At 45.3% G+C, this 21,005-nt stretch overlaps 1 protein-coding gene across 1 annotated transcript; it reads left to right on the forward strand.

Moving 5' to 3' along the window:
* Nucleotides 1-1,814: 1,814 nt before the first annotated feature.
* On the forward strand, nt 1,815-7,130 carry LOC136653780 (vomeronasal type-2 receptor 26-like). The gene is made up of 4 exons (XM_066630660.1): nt 1,815-2,408; nt 4,050-4,277; nt 5,336-5,462; nt 6,229-7,130. Exons 1-4 carry the CDS (start codon nt 1,815-1,817, stop codon nt 7,128-7,130), a joined length of 1,851 nt encoding a protein of 616 aa, XP_066486757.1.
* The last annotated feature ends 13,875 nt before the right edge of the window (nt 7,131-21,005 follow it).

The raw sequence follows: 21,005 nt of genomic DNA on the forward strand, positions 1-21,005 counted from the left end.
ATCACTTTTGTGAAACATCCATCAGAGGAACTCTTTGATGAACACATGTAAGGGGTGTGTGTGTGCATTAATTGTATCCTACAAATGTGATGGTAATAATTTCAGGCAAACTGGTTGTAGTTTGGATCTAGTTTCAGAAGTTAGAGAATATTTGGAGATGAACCTTGACGTCCATTGATTGTCACTCTGTCACTGTTGCTGCAGAATGAAAGAATGTATATTTATCTCTTTTCTTTTCTGAAAGACTGCCTGTCCCTAGTTTTAGAATAACAATAATGATGATTATCCTCCCTTTTTCTTAGACAGTTATCATATATCATAGAGGTGAAAGGCTTTAACACTGAATCAAGAAACCCCTGTACGGTGAAAAAACAAATGCTGTGATCTTATTTACGTCCGCTTGTCATGCTCATTGCAGGTTCCTGACTCAGAATTATCAGCACATTCTGGCCTTGGAATTTGCAGTCAAGGAGATCAACGCAAATCCCTTGATTTTACCCAATGCCACTCTGGGCTTCCACCTCTATAACAGCCATTTCACTGAAAGCTGGATCTATCGTGCCTCAGTAGAACTTCTCTTTGGGTGGGGCAGAATTGTGCCTAACTTCAAGTGTGGCAGAAAAAGCATTCCAGCGGCTGTCATTGGGGGACCTACCTCTATGGTTCCCCTACATATGGCCACCATTCTGTGCATCTACAAGATTCCACAGGTAAGATGTGGAAGTTAGCAAAGCAGATGAAAGCGAGATGAATAAAATGTTTTTTTTCTTATGGCTATATCACTGGGAAACCTTTGGGTCAGGTGCACTATAATTAAAGTTCCAAGAGAGATGGTCTGTCTAATATACCCTCCAGTAAATATGCTGTCCTCCATTCCTTTGTGTGAATTTGATTCTTGTCTATTTAGATACAAAAGAACAGCAGAACTGGAAGCACAGCCTAGGAAAGGAATTGGAGAGTGTAGATATGCACCATGTCCTTCCAACAACCATCTAGGTGTCCAACAAACTTTGGCAGTCTAACAGTCTTCTAGTATTCTATTGCATGTTGCTTATCCACAGTGAACAGTCTTTGCATCAAAATGCCTTCTGAAATTCTGCCTTTATAATTCCATCATATTGACCCAAATAAGTATTATTTTGACTCCTTCTTTATATCGGCAATTGTCAACCTTTTTCATCTCCTGGCACACTGGCAAGGTGCTAAAATTGTTTAGCATCGGTTTTTTTGCCCATTGACAAGGCATAGCATTCTGTTGGTGATGGGCTCATATTTCCCAATGACCCTACTAATAAATGACCATCTCCCATAGTCCTGTGGCATGCCTGTGGACCCCTCATGGTGCACCAATGTGTCATGGCACAGTGGTTGAAAAACACTGTTTTATATATATAAAAAAAGACTGACTGAATTGCAAATTGAAACTTGATTAGATCTCAGTGGCCAAATGCTTGCCCTGAAACCATTTTGCAAGTATATCAGTATAAACCAAAACGTATGTGTAGAGTTTATTTTGAAATTGTATCTTCCCATCCCCTGTTTCAAATTATCTTTAGTTTCTGTATGGCTGTCCTCCAGGGATGAACGACAACACTCAAGTCTTCTTCCATCAGATGGTCCCTGCTGAAGCCCATCAATATAGAGGGATTCTCCAGTTATTGTTACATTTTGCGTGGACGTGGATTGGAGTGGTTTCTCATAATGAAGATAATACGGAGGTATTTATAGGCAATGTGCTTGCCGTGTTTACCCGGAGAGGTATCTGCTTTGACTTCATAGCACGATTTCCAGTCATATCATCATCTATTACCAAAATGGAGAGCGAGAGTTTCCAAACAATCAACACCATTCAGAGAAGCACTGCCAATGTTGTGCTTGTGTATGGAGAAATTCAAACCACAATGATCTTGAGGATGCTGAACCACTTTGCAGAGTTTGAGGGTATAGCAGCAAAGATGAAGGGTAAAGTCTGGATTATGACAGCCCAGATGGACTTCACATCATTTTCCTTCCAAAGGCATTGGGACATTGATTTCCTCCATGGTGCTCTGTCTTTTGCCATTCACTCTGAAGAGCTACTTGAATTCCAGAAATTTATCAAGCTCAGAAATCCTGCCTCCCAAAAAGAAGATGGCTTTTTCAGGGAATTCTGGGAAAAGGCATTTGAATGTTCATTCCCCAGCTCTGTCGCAAATCAGGTGGGCAGAGAGATCTGCACTGGAGAGGAGAAGCTGGAGACTCTTCCTCGGTCTGTGTTTGAAACCAGCATGACTAGCCACAGCTACAGTGTCTACAATGCTGTCTATGCTGTGGCACATGCTTTGCATTCCATGTATTCGGCAAAATTCAAAAGCAGAGCAATGGCATATGGATGGAGAGAGAAGATCCGAAATCATCCACCATGGCAGGTAATGGTGAACAAAAAGATTAGTGGACGGGGATATCTCCCATAAGAGGAAAGTCCACTGGGGCTATTCAGTTAAAAAAGAAGGTGCCGGGGGGGGGCATAATTGAGACATGTGATATTATACATGCGTTGGAGAGAGTGAATCGAGAGAAGTTCTTGACCATCTCACGCAACTCCAAAACTGGATGGTTGATTGCAAGAGTGGGTTGAAATCTAGAGTCCCCTCCTTTTCAACAGCCACATAGCCATAATGAGGACTAATTCACCCAGTTTTCTCTCCTACTCATGTCTGCATCTTGTTGTCCCCCTTCACCTTCCGTCAGCTCAGGGGCAGGAGGCAGGGGAGATGGAAGAAAAGGGACTAAGGCAGTAGTTCTTAAACTGTGGGTCCTGGAACCACCAGTGGTTCATGACCTACTTTTTGGTGGTTCATGAAACCCACAGGGCAGATTACGTTCTGTTTATCAAGGGCTGGACAAGCTGCTGCTGGACAGGGAACTCTGATGCCCCATCAGCATCAGGCAGCAGCCTCTAGGCCTCGAAAATGTTTGAGAACCACTGGACTAAGGGATGGAATCAGATGGGAGGGATGAATGAATCCATCATTCCTCAGTTCAGCATGTGTTTTACAGAGACAGAAACCAATTCCAAGTGGATACCCAGAATTTCTTGGAAAAGGAGATAGTTCTGGCAAAATAGGCACACTCCTTCATTTATTTACCCATGCACAAGGCAGCATTTGCTTTGCTTTTTGGTTCATGTTAGTTCTCTTGTAAACCTGCTAGTAGGGTGTTGTCCTGATTGTCTCTGCTGTGTCTCTTTCTGGAATTGGATTCTGTTCCTTTGAAAAGTGTCGTGTAAATAGAAGCACCATCAACAGAACAACACTGCTAGCTTGTATTCATTGGTATTTTACTGCTACTACCACTACCACCACCACCATTACTAAAAGTAGCCTGGATAAAGCTTTTAAACCTTGACTTTAAACCCTAAGGCTTTCCACCATCTGTACTGGTGGAAAGTGTTTTCAACCGGTGCAGGCTGCCACAAAAGTGCGTTCAAGCATTTCACGAGAGTGCAGGAAACCAGCACACCAGGAGGAAGGCCAGAGCCTTCCTGCACATGCTGGTAGAGTGATGGAGGCCTGTTGGAGCAGGTAAACCTGGAACAGGGGACAGAATAGACTGGGGCTTCTGTGAGTTGAGCATGGTTGGGGAGAGCGGAACAGGGAGGGGATGGGAGTGGCGGGTGGGCATATTGGGTCCAGGAGGGGGTGGGATTGGTAACAGTGTGCACCGAATCCTGAGCCACTTTCTGGGCCTGTTCCACCTGCACAGATCAGTGTGGACTTGCTCTAGCAAATATCACCGGAGCAGGTCTGAATTGGCCCATTGTGGCTGCTGAGACATACCCTGGACAAAGGGATAAATGTCCTCTTACCCCAAAGAGACCACCAGTGGCCAAAAATTCCCCACAGGATGGTAGTGTAGCCCGTGCCAATGCTGCTACATCACCATGTGGGGATTTAGTTAAGTTCGGGCTCTTCATCCTATCCCTTGATTGACAAAGATGAACACACTCTTATGTATTAGTATGTCTTGTGCCTCCTTTGAAATTCTTCTTCTGTTGTGGTTCCTTGTAGCTCCACCACTATTTGAGAAACATCGCCTTTAACACCACTACTGGGAAAAGGATTTCCTTTGATGAAAATGGGGAATTAATAACTGGATATGATCTTATCAACTGGGTCACATTCCCAAACATGTCTTTTCTGAGAGTCAAAGTTGGAAAAGTAGACCCGGTGACTTCCACAGACAAGGTGCTCACTGTTCATGAGGATGCCATTGTTTGGCCTAGCAGGTTTAACCAGGTGGGATATTTCAACTTTTCAAGTGTATCTTATAAATTCCTCAGTGTTGACTGCTGCCCATTCACCATTGGTGCCCAGTCACCATTATAGCCACAGAGTCTTGAGCAGCTGGTAAAGTGAAATTTTTTTTAACGTAGGTCTTGAGCTAAAAGGTTTGGGAACCACTGCCTTAGAACAATGCTTTATGGTTAGTTGGGTCAATACCACAGAACTTCTTGGAGATTAAAATGGTGGCTGCCAAAAGCAGCCTCTGAGAAGAGCTCCAGTTACCAATTTTGCCACGTCATCAATATGAATCAATAAACATGTTTTAAATGTTGAAACCTGCAAATGAGACTATGGGTGCAATCCTGAAAGTGCCCTGGGCCAGCACACATCCCTTGCGTTTGCCCATCAGTGTCACGGAAGTGTCGTAAAGCACTTTTGCGCCACCAGAAGAGGAATGCTATCATCGTTCCTGGGCAGTCTGTAGCGGTTCTGGGCTGCTACGGTCAGTGGCAGAGATTTGAGTAGCCCTATTAGGGCTGCTGCCGCCGCTTTACCTGGGGTAAGGGAAAGCAATTCCCCTTACCCCAGGCTGTGCCCCTTTCAGTCCTTGGATGTGGGGCAGTCCCGCCGGCGTACCTGGTCCAGGGCAGGTTAGGATTGGTCTGTAGGAAACTTAAGGGGCATTTTGGGTTAGCCTTACTTTAGGATGCCAAATCTATTATAACAGGAGCAGGAGCTGTAAAGTGATCAATTTAGCAACTGACCAAAAAAAGCGCCAGGAGGGGGGGGGGGGAATGAAAGCAAATTATAATGCATTTGGAAGAAGCATGAAGGAGCAGAAGAAAACTGGAACCACATGATTGCCGGTAGAGCTGATACTCATGTCCAGCCCATTCTTGAGAGAGTGAAGTCCTCCTGGCTCCCCAACACAGTAAGGCAGGACTGGTGGGGTACACCAGTAGTGATTGTGGGGAAGCAGAGCCAGTAGCAGACCATCTTCTTTGAGAGATGTTTATTCCCAAAACACATCTCATGATGCTGAAATATTCCCCACTTCCATTTCCCAGCAGGTACTGCCCCTTTCAGTGTGTAATGACAATTGTCATTCAGGTTTCTTCAGAAGAAAGAAGGAAGGGGAGCCTTTTTGCTGCTATGACTGCCTCCCGTGTCCGGAAGGGAAGATTTCAACCCAAGACAGTAAGATATGTCACGTAAACATCAACATATGTATTGGCAGCATCTCTGTATCAGATTGTCCAAATCAGTAGTGTAGCTAGAAGGGGTGCAAAGCACAAAGTTTTGCAGGCAGCCTCACCGCGCCATGCAAGAGCCCAGTCCCCCTCCTTTTTGGAGTCGTTCTGGGCTGCTAGAGCAAAACCGAGGTGTGCAGAAAGGCTCCAAAGGGGAGGGGGCAGCTTGCACGTCACGGTGATGCTCTCTGCTAAACTTAGTGCTTTGCACCCCCTCTAGCTACACTACTGGAACAGATAAAAATGGCTCAAATTAGAAAGTGTTGTTAACTGGTTGTCACGTATGTTGACCATAAGAATAAGACCCCAAAGCACACTTTACCTGCTGAATTTACTCTTTTTACAGCCAAGTGCAATGTGAATTTACTCTTTTTCTCCACTTGATAAATCAACCGTCCATCCGTCAATATTTTCTGTATTGCTCAATCAATCAACAATAATTTACAATGGACATTGGTGCTGTTACATAAGTAATAATCCACAATGTGGTGGTAGTGTTAACTTCAAATATTGCCATCCATGTTTAACTGGAATCGACCAGATCACATCCCACTAAATTTGGGGGAGGAATCGACCCCCATCCCAACTGCAAAAAAATCCTTTCATTTTCAAATCAGCAGCTTTGATTCCAGATTCTGTAATAAGAATGCTTAGTTACAGCAGTGAATTGTGTATGGGGCTGTCATATACTGAAACCAGCTCTTGTTTTCCAGACACTGATAATTGCTTTGAATGTCCAGAAGATCAGTATTCAAACCCTGGCCAGGATTCCTGTGCTCCAAAAATCATCAGCTTCTTGTCTTATGGGGATCCTTTGGGAATTGGTTTGGCCACTTCAGCCCTTTCCTTTTCTTTCATCACAGCTTCTGTGATGGGCATCTTTATGAAGAACAAAGACACTCCCATTGTCAAAGCCAACAACCGGAACCTCACCTATGCTCTCCTCATCTCTCTCTTGCTCTCCTTCCTTTGTGTTTTGATCTTCATTGGACAGCCTGGGAAGACAGCGTGCCTCCTTCGACAAACTGGTTTCAGCATCATCTTCACAGTTGCTGTTTCCTGTATATTGGCCAAGACCACCATTGTCATTTTAGCTTTCATGGCTACCAAGCCAGGCTCGAGGGTGAGGAAATGGGTAGGGAATCAACTGGCCAGCTCCATGGTTCTTTCCTGCTCCCTTTTTCAAGCCACACTTTGTACTGTGTGGCTCTCAACATCCCCTCCATTCCCAGATGCTGACATGCACTCAATCACCAAAGAAATTGTCCTGCAATGTAATGAAGGTTCAGCTCTCATGTTTTACTGTGTCTTGGGCTTTATGGGCTTCCTGGCCATTGTCAGCTTCACTGTGGCTTTCCTAGCCAGGAAGTTACCAGATACTTTCAACGAAGCCAAGTTCATCACCTTCAGCATGTTGGTCTTTTGCAGTGTTTGGTTGTCCTTTGTTCCCTCCTACTTGAGCACCAAGGGGAAGTACATGGTGGCTGTGGAGATCTTCTCCATCTTGGCTTCCAGTGCTGGCTTATTGAGTTGCATCTTTTTCCCCAAATGTTTTATTATTTTGATGTATCCTGAGCTGAATATCAGAGAGCATCTAATAAAGAGAACACATTAAAGAATCTTACAGTTCAAACTTCTCTGGGCCTTGCACTGATGGAACAATCATCTAACACATGTTTGTTAAGGCGTCCTAAGATTTCATGACAGTTGGTACCAAATGGACAGACACTGGCATATTTTGACTTGGGAAATGCATTCAATTTTTAAACATGGTACAGGGGAATGTTAGCACACTCAGTCATTCAGAACAGATTCCTACTACATGTTGTTACAGCTGTGGAAAGGGTTAGAACATAAGAACATAAGAAGAGCGCTGCTGGATCAGGCCAAAGGCCCATCTAGTTCAGCTTCCTGTTTCTCACAGTGGCCCACCAAATGCCCCAGGGAGCACACAAGACAACAGACACAACCTGCGTCCCAGTGCCCTGCCCTGCATCTGGCAATCACAGGCAGCCTGCCTCTAAAACCAAGAGCTTGAACATACCTACTATGACTTGTAACCCATTTGACTTGTAACCTGTAACCTACTATGACTTGTAACCCGGGTTAGGGACATTGATTGCTTGATTGAATTGATTGAATTGGAAGTGATAATGACATGCTCTGTTTTAATTTAGTGCCCTAACCATTCATATGCCTCCTTAGTTAGGAGGCATTCATATGCCATGAGGTCAAGAGCATAATCTTGACAGATCAATGGGCCAATCCTAAACTGGTGGGCCACTGGAGGAATTAGCATATCAGGGTGGAATATGCTTTACAGACAACACAAACAGTCTGCTGAAGTTTTAGTAAGCATGAGATCAGGATGCACGATCTGTCTGACCTGAAAAAGTAAGGAAGGAGAAGCCTGGACTATGGAACACCCTCATTTCTTTAGAAACCATCAAGTATCTGAGATAACACTGTTTTTTACATCTTCACTGACAAGTGGTTTTAATATTCTAAACTGCTTCAAGTGCCTTATCATCCAATCCTATGGACCTTTTACAACAGCGAGATGAGTGTAGTGCTGTAGCAAAAGGCCCAGCAAAGGTGCAAAGGTTGCGCTGCAGCTTGGCCCAGCTGGAGCTGCTGCCACAAAGTTGGTGGGGAATTTAGGGGGGAGGTGGATCCTGGTGGCAGTGACTTGCTCCAGGATCCTATCCCATTTTTCCCATCCCAGAACAGCTCCTGCTTCTCTTCCGACCTGTGTCAGCAAAATGGCTTGCTTGGTCCATGGAGAACCATAAGTGAGCGGGAAAATTGGGCAGCCTAACAGGAGGTAAGTAAAAAATAGTCAAAAATAATTGTGAGCAAGCGAGATGGCTTGACTCAGTGGCATAGCAATAAGGGGTGGGACGTGCAGTCCGCTCCAGGTACCAGATACAGGAGCATGATAAAGGGACACCAGCATTGCTTCTGCTCCAGCCACACCCGTGTCAGACATGCTGGCTGCTACGATCCATTTTATCCATGCAGCACACAGTGAAATACATAGAGGTGTCCATGTTGCTGCCTGTTGGTCCATTTCCATTGAAGAAATTCACTGAAGGACATGGGAAGTCCTGTGTATTCTATTCCACAGGGAAACAACTGGGAGTGAGGAACATGCTGGGAGCACTGCTTTGCCGATCTGCCCTCTGGTGCACTGCAAAGGGAGCCAGTAGGAGCAGGAAGGGGTTGGCACGGCCAGCATGCCAAAGGTAAGAGGAAGCATAGGGTGAACATGGTTGCCACATCCCACTGGGCCCCCGAGAAGGAACCATTTGGGCAAGGCTCTTGCTTGCCACTCCGCATCCCCACTTGCCCCCAACCTTTCTGCAGCCCAGCCAGACCCCCCTCCTCTTGCCCTGTCCTCTGCTTGCCAACTTGTCCCAAAGATCCCTAGCACACCATGGAGATTAGCTACGAGGGTTAGTGGATTCCTCCTTTCTCCAAAACCCCAAATAGAGGAGGGTTGCTAAAAACAGAGAAGAGGTATCAAAAAATTACACAGGCCTACAAAATTGAGGGTCAGAAAGTTTTTCCCACATTTTATGGTGCTTTGATATGAATTTGGGGTGCCGATTCCAAAAATGGCACCCGTTTTGCCCTTTACATCTAGTTTTGGAGATATAGTATAGCCACATTAGTGAATGGTTCAAGCAGCTTCTTCATGAGGAAGCCATGGTGTAGGCTTCCTCATGAGGAAGCTGCTTGAACCATTCACTAAAGAGGCTGCGCCGTGTCTCCGAAACTAGATGTGACAGGGCAAAATGGATGTCATGTTTGGAATCAGCACCCCAAATATACGCAGGAATTGGTGTAATGGTTTAGTAAGCAAAATGTGTGTTGGCCTGTGTCAACTGTCAAATGCACTGGTTTGAATCATCCTATATGTTGTATATTTTAAGTCAAACCAACTTAGGAACAGATAGAGAATGAGGCTGGAAATCAATAAATTACCAGCAAAAAGGATGTTAGCAAAGATTAACTGGTAAATAACTAGACTCTTTTGCATAAAGAGATTGTACTGTTAAATTTAGTTGGCAAAGTGTTGAGGGATCGTGATGGAATGATAAGGTGGTGTCTCTGCATTTGAATATATTGGTTTCAAAGTCATTGACACTCAAGTTGCACATGGAAGACTCAGAAAAACACTTGAGTCAAGGGCTCCCTGAGTTGGCACTCACCCCTGTGACTGGAGTCTGCCTGTGCCCGGGTGTGCTTGCTTTCTGTTGTCGTGCCATGAAGAACCTTGTGGTGCCAGCATTCTGACCGTGAGCAGCAAGGAGTTTCAGAGAAGGGTTAATGTTTGCTTTAGCATCTGAGCAGGAGGGGGAGGCGGGAGCGAGCTCTTTTGCCCATCTCTGATTAGGAAGGAAGGAAGGAAGGAATCAATGCTCATTGGACAAAGGATGGGAGGTTTGATATTTTCTTTGGCTGAGGAGTGGCAGGAGGAGGAGCCCAAGGGGGTTCTTGCCTTATGATTGTCTGGCAAAGCCCAGGGAGAGGGAGGAGGCAGGGAAGCGGGGGGGGGGAGAGGCAGTTCATAGTGATCATGTTTTCCACTGCATGGCTGGTGGGGAGAGGAACCCTCATTGAATGAGCAGCTTCAGTGGGACTGCTTTGGAGTAGAGCTGCAAAGGATCAGGTCGTCCTGGCAAACCGCCAAGCTGCTGCACATGACCCTCTTCCCTCTTCTGTACCGGCTCTCTCGCAGTCCGTCCCACCCCCTCCTTCCCTGTTTACGGATGAGATGGAGAAGCAGGGAAGTGTTTAAAGTGAGCTCCAACACACACATCCCGGCAGCAGTCCCGTTTTTTCCCACGGCCGGGATTTTAAAGGGGGTGGCTTGACTTCAAAATTGCAAAAGGGTGACTCGGCGACTCGGAAAGTGCCCATTTTTGAGTCAAGTAACAGGGGGATGGAGACTTGTGACTTGACTCGAGTTACTTTGTGCTGGATTTTCCCATTCGTGAGAATTAGGAAACTAATGCATCAACACATCAAGAACATTGATGCAGAAATATTTAATGAGGTTTCGGTGGTGAATAACAGGCCTTTTACCTGCCATAGTACCACTGTAAAATCTCACAGGGACAGAGTTAATGGTGTTCGGAATTAATTACTTCTTTCTTCTCATGAACTGCTTTATCATGTTCAGCTCAGGCCTCATTAGGATAATGTAGCATTTGGGAACAAAAACACAACCCTGAAACCCAGCATGGAGTTGTGACCCACATGTGGCACATGGACCCACAGTTTGTGAAATGCTGTTCTAACTCACTGCATGGGAAGAACTGCAGAAATGAGGTCTACATCCCCAGTTGGGCATTTATTTGTACCATCAAGGTTACAACACTGCACCACTAAGTACATTGGACTAGCTTTTGGTAATACACAGTTAACTGGAACTAGATTGGGTCCACAAATTTTAGATATTATATTCCTTTCTTCTTATCAGTTGCCCCCTTTCATTCAATTCAGGCCTCAGCACTATAATGAAGCATTTCGGGGAAAAGATACAAAATAGTAAACCAGCCCCAGAAGCTAAGATGGAGAAGATCTCCACAGCCACCATGTACTTCCCCTTGGTGCTCAGGTACGTTGGCACAAAGGACAACCAAACACTGCAAAAGACCAACATGCTGAAGGTGATGAACTTGGCTTCGTTGAAAGTATCTGGTAACTTCCTGGCTAGGAAAGCCACAGTGAAGTTAACAATGGCCAGGAAGCCCATAAAGCCCAAGACACAGTAAAACATGAGAGCTGAACCTTCATTACATTGCAGGACAATTTCTTTGGTGATTGAGTGCATGTCAGCATCTGGGAATGGAGGGGATGTTGAGAGCCACACAGTACAAAGTGTGGCTTGAAAAAGGGAGCAGGAAAGAACCATCGAGCTGGCCAGTTGATTCCCTACCCATTTCCTCACCCCCGAGCCTGGCTTGGTAACCATGAAAGCTAAAATGACAATGGTGGTCTTGGCCAATATACAGGAAACAGCAACTGTGAAGATGATGCTGAAACCAGTTTGTCGAAGTGAACACGTTATCTTCCCAGGCTGTCCAATGAAGATCAAAACACAAAGGAAGCAGAGCAAGAGAGAGATGAGGAGAGCATAGGTGAGGTTCCGGTTGTTGGCTTTGACAATGGGAGTGTCTTTGTTCTTCATAAAGATGCCCATCACAGAAGCTGTGATGAAAGAAAAGGAAAGGGCTGAAGTGGCCAAACCAATTCCCAAAGGATCCCCATAAGACAAGAAGCTGATGATTTTTGGAGCACAGGAATCCTGGCCAGGGTTTGAATACTGATCTTCTGGACATTCAAAGCAATTATCAGTGTCTGGAAAACAAGAGCTGGTTTCAGTATATGACAGCCCCATACACAATTCAGTGCTGTAACTAAGCATTCATAATACAGAATCTGGAATCAAAGCTGCTAATTTGAAACTGAAAGGATTTTTTTGCAGTTGGGATGGGGGTCGATTCCTCCCCCCAATTTAGTGGGATGTGATCTGGTCGATTCCAGCTAACCACGGATGGCAATACTTGAAGTTACCACTACCTCCACATTATTGATTATTATTTATGTAACAGCACCAATGTCCCTTGTAAATTATTATTGATTGATTGAGCAATACAGAAAATATTGACTGATGGACGGTTGATTTATCAAGAGGAGTAAAAGAGTAAATTCACATTGCGCATTACAGTAAAAAGAGTAAATTCAGCAGGTACAGTGTGCTTCATGGTATTATCGGACAGCAGACGTGACAACCAGTTAACAACACTTTCTAATTTGAGCCATTATTATCTGATCCAGTAGTGTAGTTAGAGGGGTTGCAAAGCACTAAGTTTTGCAGGGAGCCTCACCGTGAGGTGCAAGCTGCCCCCTCCCCTTTGGAGCCTTTCTATATGCCTCAGTTTTGCTCTAGCAGCCCAGAATGGCTCCGAAAAGGAGGGGGACTGGTCTCTTGCATGGCGCGGTGAGGCCGCCTGCAAAACTTTGTGCTTTGCACCCCCTCTAGCTACACTACTGATTTGGACAATCTGATACAGAGATGCTGCCTATACATATGTTGATGTTTACGTGACATATCTTACTATCTTGGGTTGAAATCTTCCCTTCCGGACACGGGAGGCAGTCATAGCAGCAAAAAGGCTCCCCTTCCTTCTTTCTCCTGAAGAAACCTGAATGACAATTGTCATTGCACACTGAAAGGGGCAGTACCTGCTGGGAAATGGGAGTGGGGAATATTTCAGCATCATGAGATGTGTTTTGGGAATAAACATCTCTCAAAGAAGATGGTCTGCTACTGGCTCTGCTTCCCCACAATCACTGGTGCACCCCACCAGTCCTGCCTTAATGTGTGATGGGGAGCCAGGAGGACTTCACTCTCTCAAGAATGGGCTGGGCATGAGTATCAGCTCCACCTGCAAAACCAGCAATTAAGTGGTTCCAGTTTGCTTCTGCTCCTTCATGCTTGTTACAAATGCATTACAATTGGCTTTGCTTTTCCACCCTGGTGCTTTTTTTGGTCAGTTGCTAAATTGTTCACTTTACAGCTCCTGCTCCTGTTATAATAGACTTGGCATCCTAAAGTAAGGCTAACCCAAAATGCCCCTTAAGTTTCCTACAGACCAATCCTAACCTGCCCTGGACCAGGTAGGCTGGCGGACCTGCCCCACATCCAAGGTAGGGTTAGGACTGAAAGCAGCTCAGCCTGGGGTAAGGGGAATTGCTTCCCCTTATTCTAGGTAAAGCGGCGGCAGCAGCCCTAATGGGGCTACTCAAATCTCTGCCACTGATCCTAGCAGCCCGGAACTGCTACAGACTGCCCAGGAATGAGGATCGGATTCCTCTCCTGGTGGCGGGAAAGTGCCAAGACTGGTTAAGAGACCAAGAATGTCCAATTAGAAGAGGGTGTCAAACTTGTTTCGTACAGAGGGCTGAAGTTGGCATTCATGGTGACTGCTTTGGGCCGAAATGACATCATTAAGCAGGAAATGACATCATTAAGCAGATGATGGCCAGAAATAAGCACTGTGTTCTCACATAGAAACTCATTAGCTGCAACTGATCGAAAGGAAAATTCGCAAATCAAGTTCATATTTTCAAGATAAGAGAGAGCCCAATTGTCACACTGGGAGAGCCCAATTATAATGGGAGCTGGATAAACTGCTTCAATTTGACCCACAGGCCTTCTGTTTGACACCCCAGATTGAGAAGTAGGCATTGCTATTTTGCTGGTGCAGACTTGAAAAGCCATGTGTTGACCTTCCGAGCCGACACAGGGGTTAAAATTTGGAAGAGGAGGCCTCTACCGGTCATACCCTTTTCTGCCCCCCACCCTCCTCCACCCAGAAATGCCTTTGCCTCCCCCTCCCCCCAGCCTCCGCATGCAGGCTCCCACTGCAGTCAGGGTAATCAGATCCAGTGGAGCACAGAGCATTGGTCGGATTCAAATAAATTGACAACAGGTTCTATGTCCTAATGGCCATTTTAAGTATAGCAAAAGATATACCGAACAGTATTTTAACTCTTGGGTGGATGCCATCAGGGCCAGGTGGCTTATTGATCTTTAACTTATCAATTAGGTCTGAAACATCTTCTCTTTTAACCTCTATCTGACTTAATTCCTTGGTCAGGAGGGGCTGTTCGTGCAGCGGTATCTGCCCAAGGTCTTCTGCCATGAAAACACATGCAAAGAACTCATTTAATTTTTCTGCCATCTCTAAGTCTCCTCTTATCTCCCCTTTCCCTCCCTCTTCATCCAAAGGGCCAACCGCTTCTCTGGTGGGTTTCCTGTTTCTAATATATTTGAAGAAGCTTTTATTATTACCTTTAATGTTGCTGGCCATGTGTTCCTCATAGTCTCTCTTGGCCTCCCATATCACCTTCTTACATTTCTTTTGTCACAGTTTATGTTCCTTTTTATTCTTCCCATTGGGGCAAGACTTCCATTTACGGAAGGAAGCTTCCTTGCCCTTTATGGCCTCTCTAACTTGGCTGGTCAGTCATGTGGGAACCATCCTGGAGTTAGTCAAGTCCTTCTTCCTTTGCGGTATACACTTCCGCTGGGCCTCTGTTACTGTTATTTTAAGCATTTAATTTAACCATTCAGAACAGTGATATCTTTTCTTTCTCCTCCCTATTACTGTACATTATTCCCTCAAATTAATAATGTGCATGTGATGTGAATTGATATTTGTGCCTCTAATCTTTAGCAAAAATCAATAGCCATTGGTTCTGACATGAGTTAATGACCTGAGTTGCATAGAGTGCGTGCGCACAAGTGCACTTGAGCACAGGCAGTTATAATAATGAAAGAGGAATTTATTAAGAATAATTTTTATATACTTTACTGCTTTTCAACCAAAAAAATAGCTCACAAAACAATTCACATATGCATAAAGAAATTACCCATACTGGTAGTCTCTCCCCCCTCACTCTCACTGTCTGTACTCTCTTAGTAGGTAACTGGAAAGTCAGCAACAATAATTACTACTGGATTGTTTACATGGCCAAACACTACCAACAGTATTCAATTACACAAGCAGTATTTACATACCGATGCAATTGAGAAAATTAAGCTTTGAGGAAATTGCCAGTTTTCTGTAGAAGTTTGGGGGCTGTTCTCACAAGTAGTTTCTTACTTTGTGGTTCATTCTCTTGTTCTTGTTTCCTTTTACAAACCGCCTCTTTTACTGATACACGTTCAGATGATCTCAGATGCTTCTTGTCCTTTGGTGGGTTGTTAGGGGTCATTCAGTCTAAGAACTGAAAACAACCAGTATATGAGAGGTGGGGGGGATGCCATCATCAAGGCCAGCCTAACAATAAGGTGAAGTGAACTGCTTGCTTCACCTCATATCTGCTCATCTCCTCACTCTGGCTCACTGAGAGTGAGTATTGGGACGGCAGCAGCCCACCTCCAGCACCTCTGGTGGAAGGACAAAAAAGTCACCACATGGTCCACCCTACTGCTTAGAAAAGCTGGCGGGCAAGGAGAGATGGGGTGCAAGCTGTAGTGGAGGGCAGCAACCTGGATTCTACCCCGGCCTCTTTTTGAACTCCTCTTTGAAAAATGTTCTCCAACATTTTTGAAATAAACAGGATGAACAAACTATGATTGAAATAAAGCAAACATGATGCTTAGAGGAAGGTGGCAGAGTGAGAGCTCAAGATAAGGGAGGGACCTCTAGATTGCTGTAGTTCACCACATCTCAGAGTGCCCCCTTGCTTTCATAAGCAGCTGAGTGGAAGAGAAGGTGTTGGGGGCTTGCACTTCCTCTAGGGCTGCTCCTTCTTATTGTTGTAGACCTTCTGGTTTTTCTCGCAACATAAAGTAGCAGACTAAAAATGAAAACTACCAGCACATGTAACAAGACTTGCAGGTTTTGAGGTTCACCCTGATCACAAGTTCTTGCCAGTGCTTCTCCAGTTCTTCTTCATTAGGTGATAAGACCTAAACCCAATTTGCAAACTTGTTCAAAAAATCTTCAATTTCTAGTCAGCCTGCCCCTTCACTTGCATGGGGAGAGGGAGAATAACCTAAAGGAACTTTTCTGCTAGAGAAGAAGCAATGCTAACTGTACCATCCTCAGCACACTTACCTGGAAACAGCAGCCCAATCCTATCCAGCCTACACAGCAGTAAATCACATTAGATAGTCAATTGGGCTTGCTTCTCATGTGTGAGTAGGATTGCAGCCTGAGGGCTAGCCAACTTTCCAGAGCCAATGCAGCCACATTGCAGTCCTGAGGTAAGGGAACAAACATTCCCTTGTCACAAGGAGACCTCCAGGACTTGGTGCTGGAAAGTTACAGTTAAGAGGACTTAGGACCCAATCCTATCCAATTTTCTAGTGCCAGTGCAGCTGTACCAATAGGGCATGCACTGCATCCTGTGGTGGGGGGGGCACGGAACATTTGTTCCCTTACCTCAGGGCTGCATTGTGACTGCACAGGTGCTAGAAGAAAGCCTCACTGAGCATAATAGGACTTACTTCTGAGTAGACCTGCATAGGATTATGACCTAAGGCTGCAATCCTACTTCCACTTTCCTGGGAATAAGACCCATTGACTATAATGAGATTTACTTCTGAGTAGATATGCATAGGATTCTGCTCAAAGGCTGCAATCCTATCCACACTTTCCTGGGAGTAAGACCATTGAACACAATAGGACTTACTTCTGAGAAGACCTGCATAGGATTGTGCCCTTAATGAAGTAATGTTTTGTGCCACATTCCTGCCTTTTTTTAACCTGAGGAATTTCAGCTGTGGGATCACCTCTATGTGTCTGATAGTGTATTATACAATCATTGTGTAACAACACATTGTATTGCAATGAAAAAATCCCAGGCACAGATCCCAGTGCTAATAGCAACACCTTGAATAGCAGAGTCTTGCATAAAGATCTTCTTCCAAGGCACCAATTGACCTGCTTCCACATTGGCATGTGCGTGTCCCTCAATTGAACAGTCCCAGTTGAGTGCTCACAGCATAGAGCTCTCGTGATCACATGGTCTGTCTGATCACCCTGACTGTCTCGTACCTCAGCATCTTATTAGATATTAATATCTTAATTAATAAAGCCTCAGGTTCCCTTTTAACTCATGGCACCTGCATCTCTTCATGGACTTGGGGAAGAAAAAGATGTGATCAGACTTAATTTGATAATAACGGGGAAGACAATTGCCTCCTCATGGCTGTAGATTCCAAAGAAAACATGTTTATTTTTATTGCTCTTCAGTAGAAATCATCAGAAGACTCCTTTGAGATAGCAAGACACAGAAGAGATGGCAAAGAAGAGCCCAAAAAAGAAAGACACTTTGTGTCTATGCATCTTGGGGACAGGACAGAGTTTCCAAAGACCTGGGTTGTGACCCACTGGTGGGTCACAAGCCCAAGCACAATGAGTCATGATGTGGGCCCTCCCTCCCACCCTTGTGCAGTTTTGGCTCAAAACAGGAGCCATTCCAGAAGACCCATAAGAACACCCCGCTGGATCAGGCCACAGGCCCATCTAGTCCAGCTTCCTGTATCTCACAGCGGCCCACCAAATGCCCCAAGGAGCACAACAGATAACAAGAGACCTGCATCCTGGTGCCCTCCCTTGCATCTGACATAGCCCATTTCTAAAATCAGGAGGTTGCACATACGCATCACGTCTTGTAGCCCATAATGGATTTGAGGTAGTTGAGGTATTTGGAAGTTGTGTAATTTGTTTTATTCAGAATTAAGCCCATTTGTTCAATGAGACGTACGGCGCAATCCTATCCAACATTCCAGCCACACTGCAGCCACCAAGGTAAGGTAGCAAGCATGCCCTTACCTTGAGGAGGCCCCCTTGACTGCCTCCCCACTGCAGGATGCAGTACATGCCACATTGGCAGAGCTATGTCAGTGCCGGAAAGTTGGTTAGGATTGTGCCCTTAGGCTATAATACCATCTTACTCATCAGAAACAAACTTAACAGTACTGGAAGCCTCTTCCGGCCTGGCAACCCGCTCCAGAGGCCTCTGAGAACCTTAGAATGGTGTTCAAAAGACTCCGTAAGCCACTTCTTGTTTTCAAAACCAATTCCAAAAACCAGAATTGTCTTATGGAGACTTCTCAAGACCATTTTGAAGCCTTCTGACATCTGTAGAGCGGGTTACTGGGCCAGGAGAGGCCTCCAGCACCATCAGGAGCATCACGACCCACCGCTTTTTTTAGACTTGTGCTATGTTCTTACTGTCAAGCAGTGGGCTCCCTTGATGCCCCTGGGGAGTGCCTCACCATGTCCCTGGACGTCGCAAGTGATGGGGAGCCAATGGGTTAGCCCTTTGAACTGGGCTCTGCGACAGCATGTGTCACTTTGCAGCTGTTCATTCTAGTGCATGGCATACTTAAAATAAAAAATAAAAAACTTCTTGTATGTAAACCGTGAGTCTGTCATGCCTTTTACTTGGCACTCCAACAAACCTTCAGACCCACTGCTGGGGCATACAGCAGTCTGCAGAAAGAGGGGATAAGCAGCACAACCGGTGCCAACAGTCTGACATCTGCATGTATCCCAGCATCACTTGCCAGCCAGAAGTGGTGGGATTTTCCTCCAATGGTTTGCCTGTTTGAGGCCAGTGATGCTCGCAGCCATGCCAATCCTTTGAGAATCCCTACACTTCCATTCCCAGAAGTGTGCTAAGGACTGCAGCATGATTTCTGGTGTCTTCCCCCACCCCTCAAGCTGCACAGAGCATATGCCAAGGGCAGGCGCTTGGCCGTTCCTTGGGGCTTGCTTCTGAGCAAGCACGTATACAATCATGACCCAAAGACATGAGGACTGTCAATGAAGCAGCTGCCCCACACTCCTTCACACCCACACTCAGAAAACATGTGTCTTATACACACTATTTGGGGAGTTAGTCCCACTGAACACAGTGGGACCTACCGTACTTATGAGTAGGAATGCCTAGGGTTTTGCCCTTGAAGGTCGCTTCAAGGTACTGACAACAAACTCTCCATCAGCAGTGGGTCCCCTCCAAGGTTCTGATCAGCATGAAGGGGGCTGCCACTGCCTTGATCCTCCTCTTGCTCACCCTTAGCTGTCCTTCAGAGAAGGAATGGGGGCTTCCCCTCCCTCACCTTTCCTCCCCTCCCCCAAGATTCTAACCAGAGCTTAAGAACAAGCTAAAGCCACTTTTTCTGTCTTTCTCTCCTTCTTAATAAAAGTTGGGGGGGGGGATTTTGCTGCCCTTAAATCAGAAAGCAAGGGGAGGCCCAGCTTTGATGAAGGGCTCCCCCAGGAGACAATGGAGGGCACCCTCTCACCACCTTTGAGGACTCAAAACTCACAGATATTGGACAGTCATGTTAGTTTTCCAACTGTACATTCAAAACCTCATGTCTCTGGGATGGGGGTTTCCTCAGATGGTCCCCCTTTGCCTGGGATATTTGCAGCAGGTGCAGCCACCAGTTTCTCCGCACCCCCTTTAGCTACTGACTCAATAAAAAGGGAAAGTGCAGAACAGGAAGGTGTAGGTGAGCTCTAACAATTAGATTATACAGCCCTCAGGCAGCCTGCCTCTTCCGGTGAAATATATGCGTAATAGATTTTGCATATAAAACAAAACAAAACAATATTTTGGAAACCTTTATCAAGGGAGAATATTTGACAAATCCTTTAAGGCCGTAGTTCTCACACATTTCGCACCGGGACCCACTTTTTAGAAGGAGAATCTGTCAGGACCCACGGGAAGTGATGTCATGACCAGAAGCAACATCATCAAGCAGGAGATTTTTTAACTATCCTAGGCTGCAGTCCTATCCACACTTACCCAGGAGTAAGTCCCATTGGCCATCTGTTAAAAGAATATACATAGTAGCTTGTTAAAAGTACAGGTCTGTCACATTTCCTTAAATGCAGTCACATACCATGGGAGCATCAAGTCTAATATAGTAAATATAAAATATTGAAATAATGGGGACACGCCTGAAATTGGCTCGCGACCCACCTAGTGGGTCCCAACCCACAGTTTGAGAAGCACTGCTTTAAGGTGCATGGCAGAATACCATGACACAGATTATACAATGTTTAAAGTGATGCTGGAAAGTAATTTTATTTTCATTTTGTTTTGTCATTTTCTATATTTGATTAGTACAGCAATGACAAGGAATGGAGAGGAATAGGGAAAAAAAGCACAACCAGTTTCATCTTGAAATTCCTCTTTTTATTGTGTGAAGCCCTGATATTGCCCAGTTATGAAGACAGTTCTGCAATTGGAAGAATTACACCACAAAGTATCATAAGATAACCCAGTGGCATAGTCAGAGGGGGTGCAAAGCGCTAAGTTTTGCAGGCAGTTGAATGCGCTGTGCAAGTGCCCCCCCTTCCATTCGGAGTCACTCTGGGCAGGGGGACTCACTTCGGAGTCACTCCGGGCAAATACCTCCGATCTGCTCCCCCCACCCGGAATGGCGCCAAAGCATGGGGGAGGTGCCACTTGCAGGCATGTTCAGGTGCCTGCAAAACTTAGTGTTTTACACCCCCTCTAGCTACGCCAGTGAAGCAACTTTTATTTGACTAAGGGCGCAGTCCTAACCAACTTTCCAGCGCTGGCATAGCTGTGCAGTGGGGCATGTGCTGCATCCTGCAGTTGGGGGCAGTCATAGAGGCCCCCTCAAGGTAAGGCAATGTTGGTTCCATTACCTCGGAGTTGCATTGCCCTTAAGACAATGCTGGAAAGTGGGTTAGGACTGCGGCCCAAGGGATGGAACAAGAAATAATTCTATACATACAACCTAAATTTTCATTCACTGCTAGGTTAACTCTGCTCTTTTCACAACTTCTCCATTCAAATATTAAAAGAAGTACAAAACAAACAAACAAACAAACAAATTGGATCCCTCACAATCGAGTCCCATGTGGGTATTCAGTTGTGTTTGATTTAATCCGCATTGCTTATAAAAGTATTTACA

The sequence above is a fragment of the Tiliqua scincoides genome, chromosome 5, assembly GCF_035046505.1.
Source record: "Tiliqua scincoides isolate rTilSci1 chromosome 5, rTilSci1.hap2, whole genome shotgun sequence".
Lineage (NCBI taxonomy): Eukaryota > Metazoa > Chordata > Lepidosauria > Squamata > Scincidae > Tiliqua > Tiliqua scincoides.

What these genes read in the sequence shown, in the direction of transcription:
- LOC136653780 (XM_066630660.1), top strand. Translation starts at nt 1,815, where the DNA reads ATGGAGAGCGAGAGTTTCCAAACAATCAACACCATTCAGAGAAGCACT. An exon ending in GAAATCATCCACCATGGCAG is followed by an intron (nt 2,409 to 4,049) that starts GTAATGGTGAAC and finishes GGTTCCTTGTAG; the next exon opens with CTCCACCACTATTTGAGAAA. An exon ending in GGCCTAGCAGGTTTAACCAG is followed by an intron (nt 4,278 to 5,335) that starts GTGGGATATTTC and finishes ATTTCCCAGCAG; the next exon opens with GTACTGCCCCTTTCAGTGTG.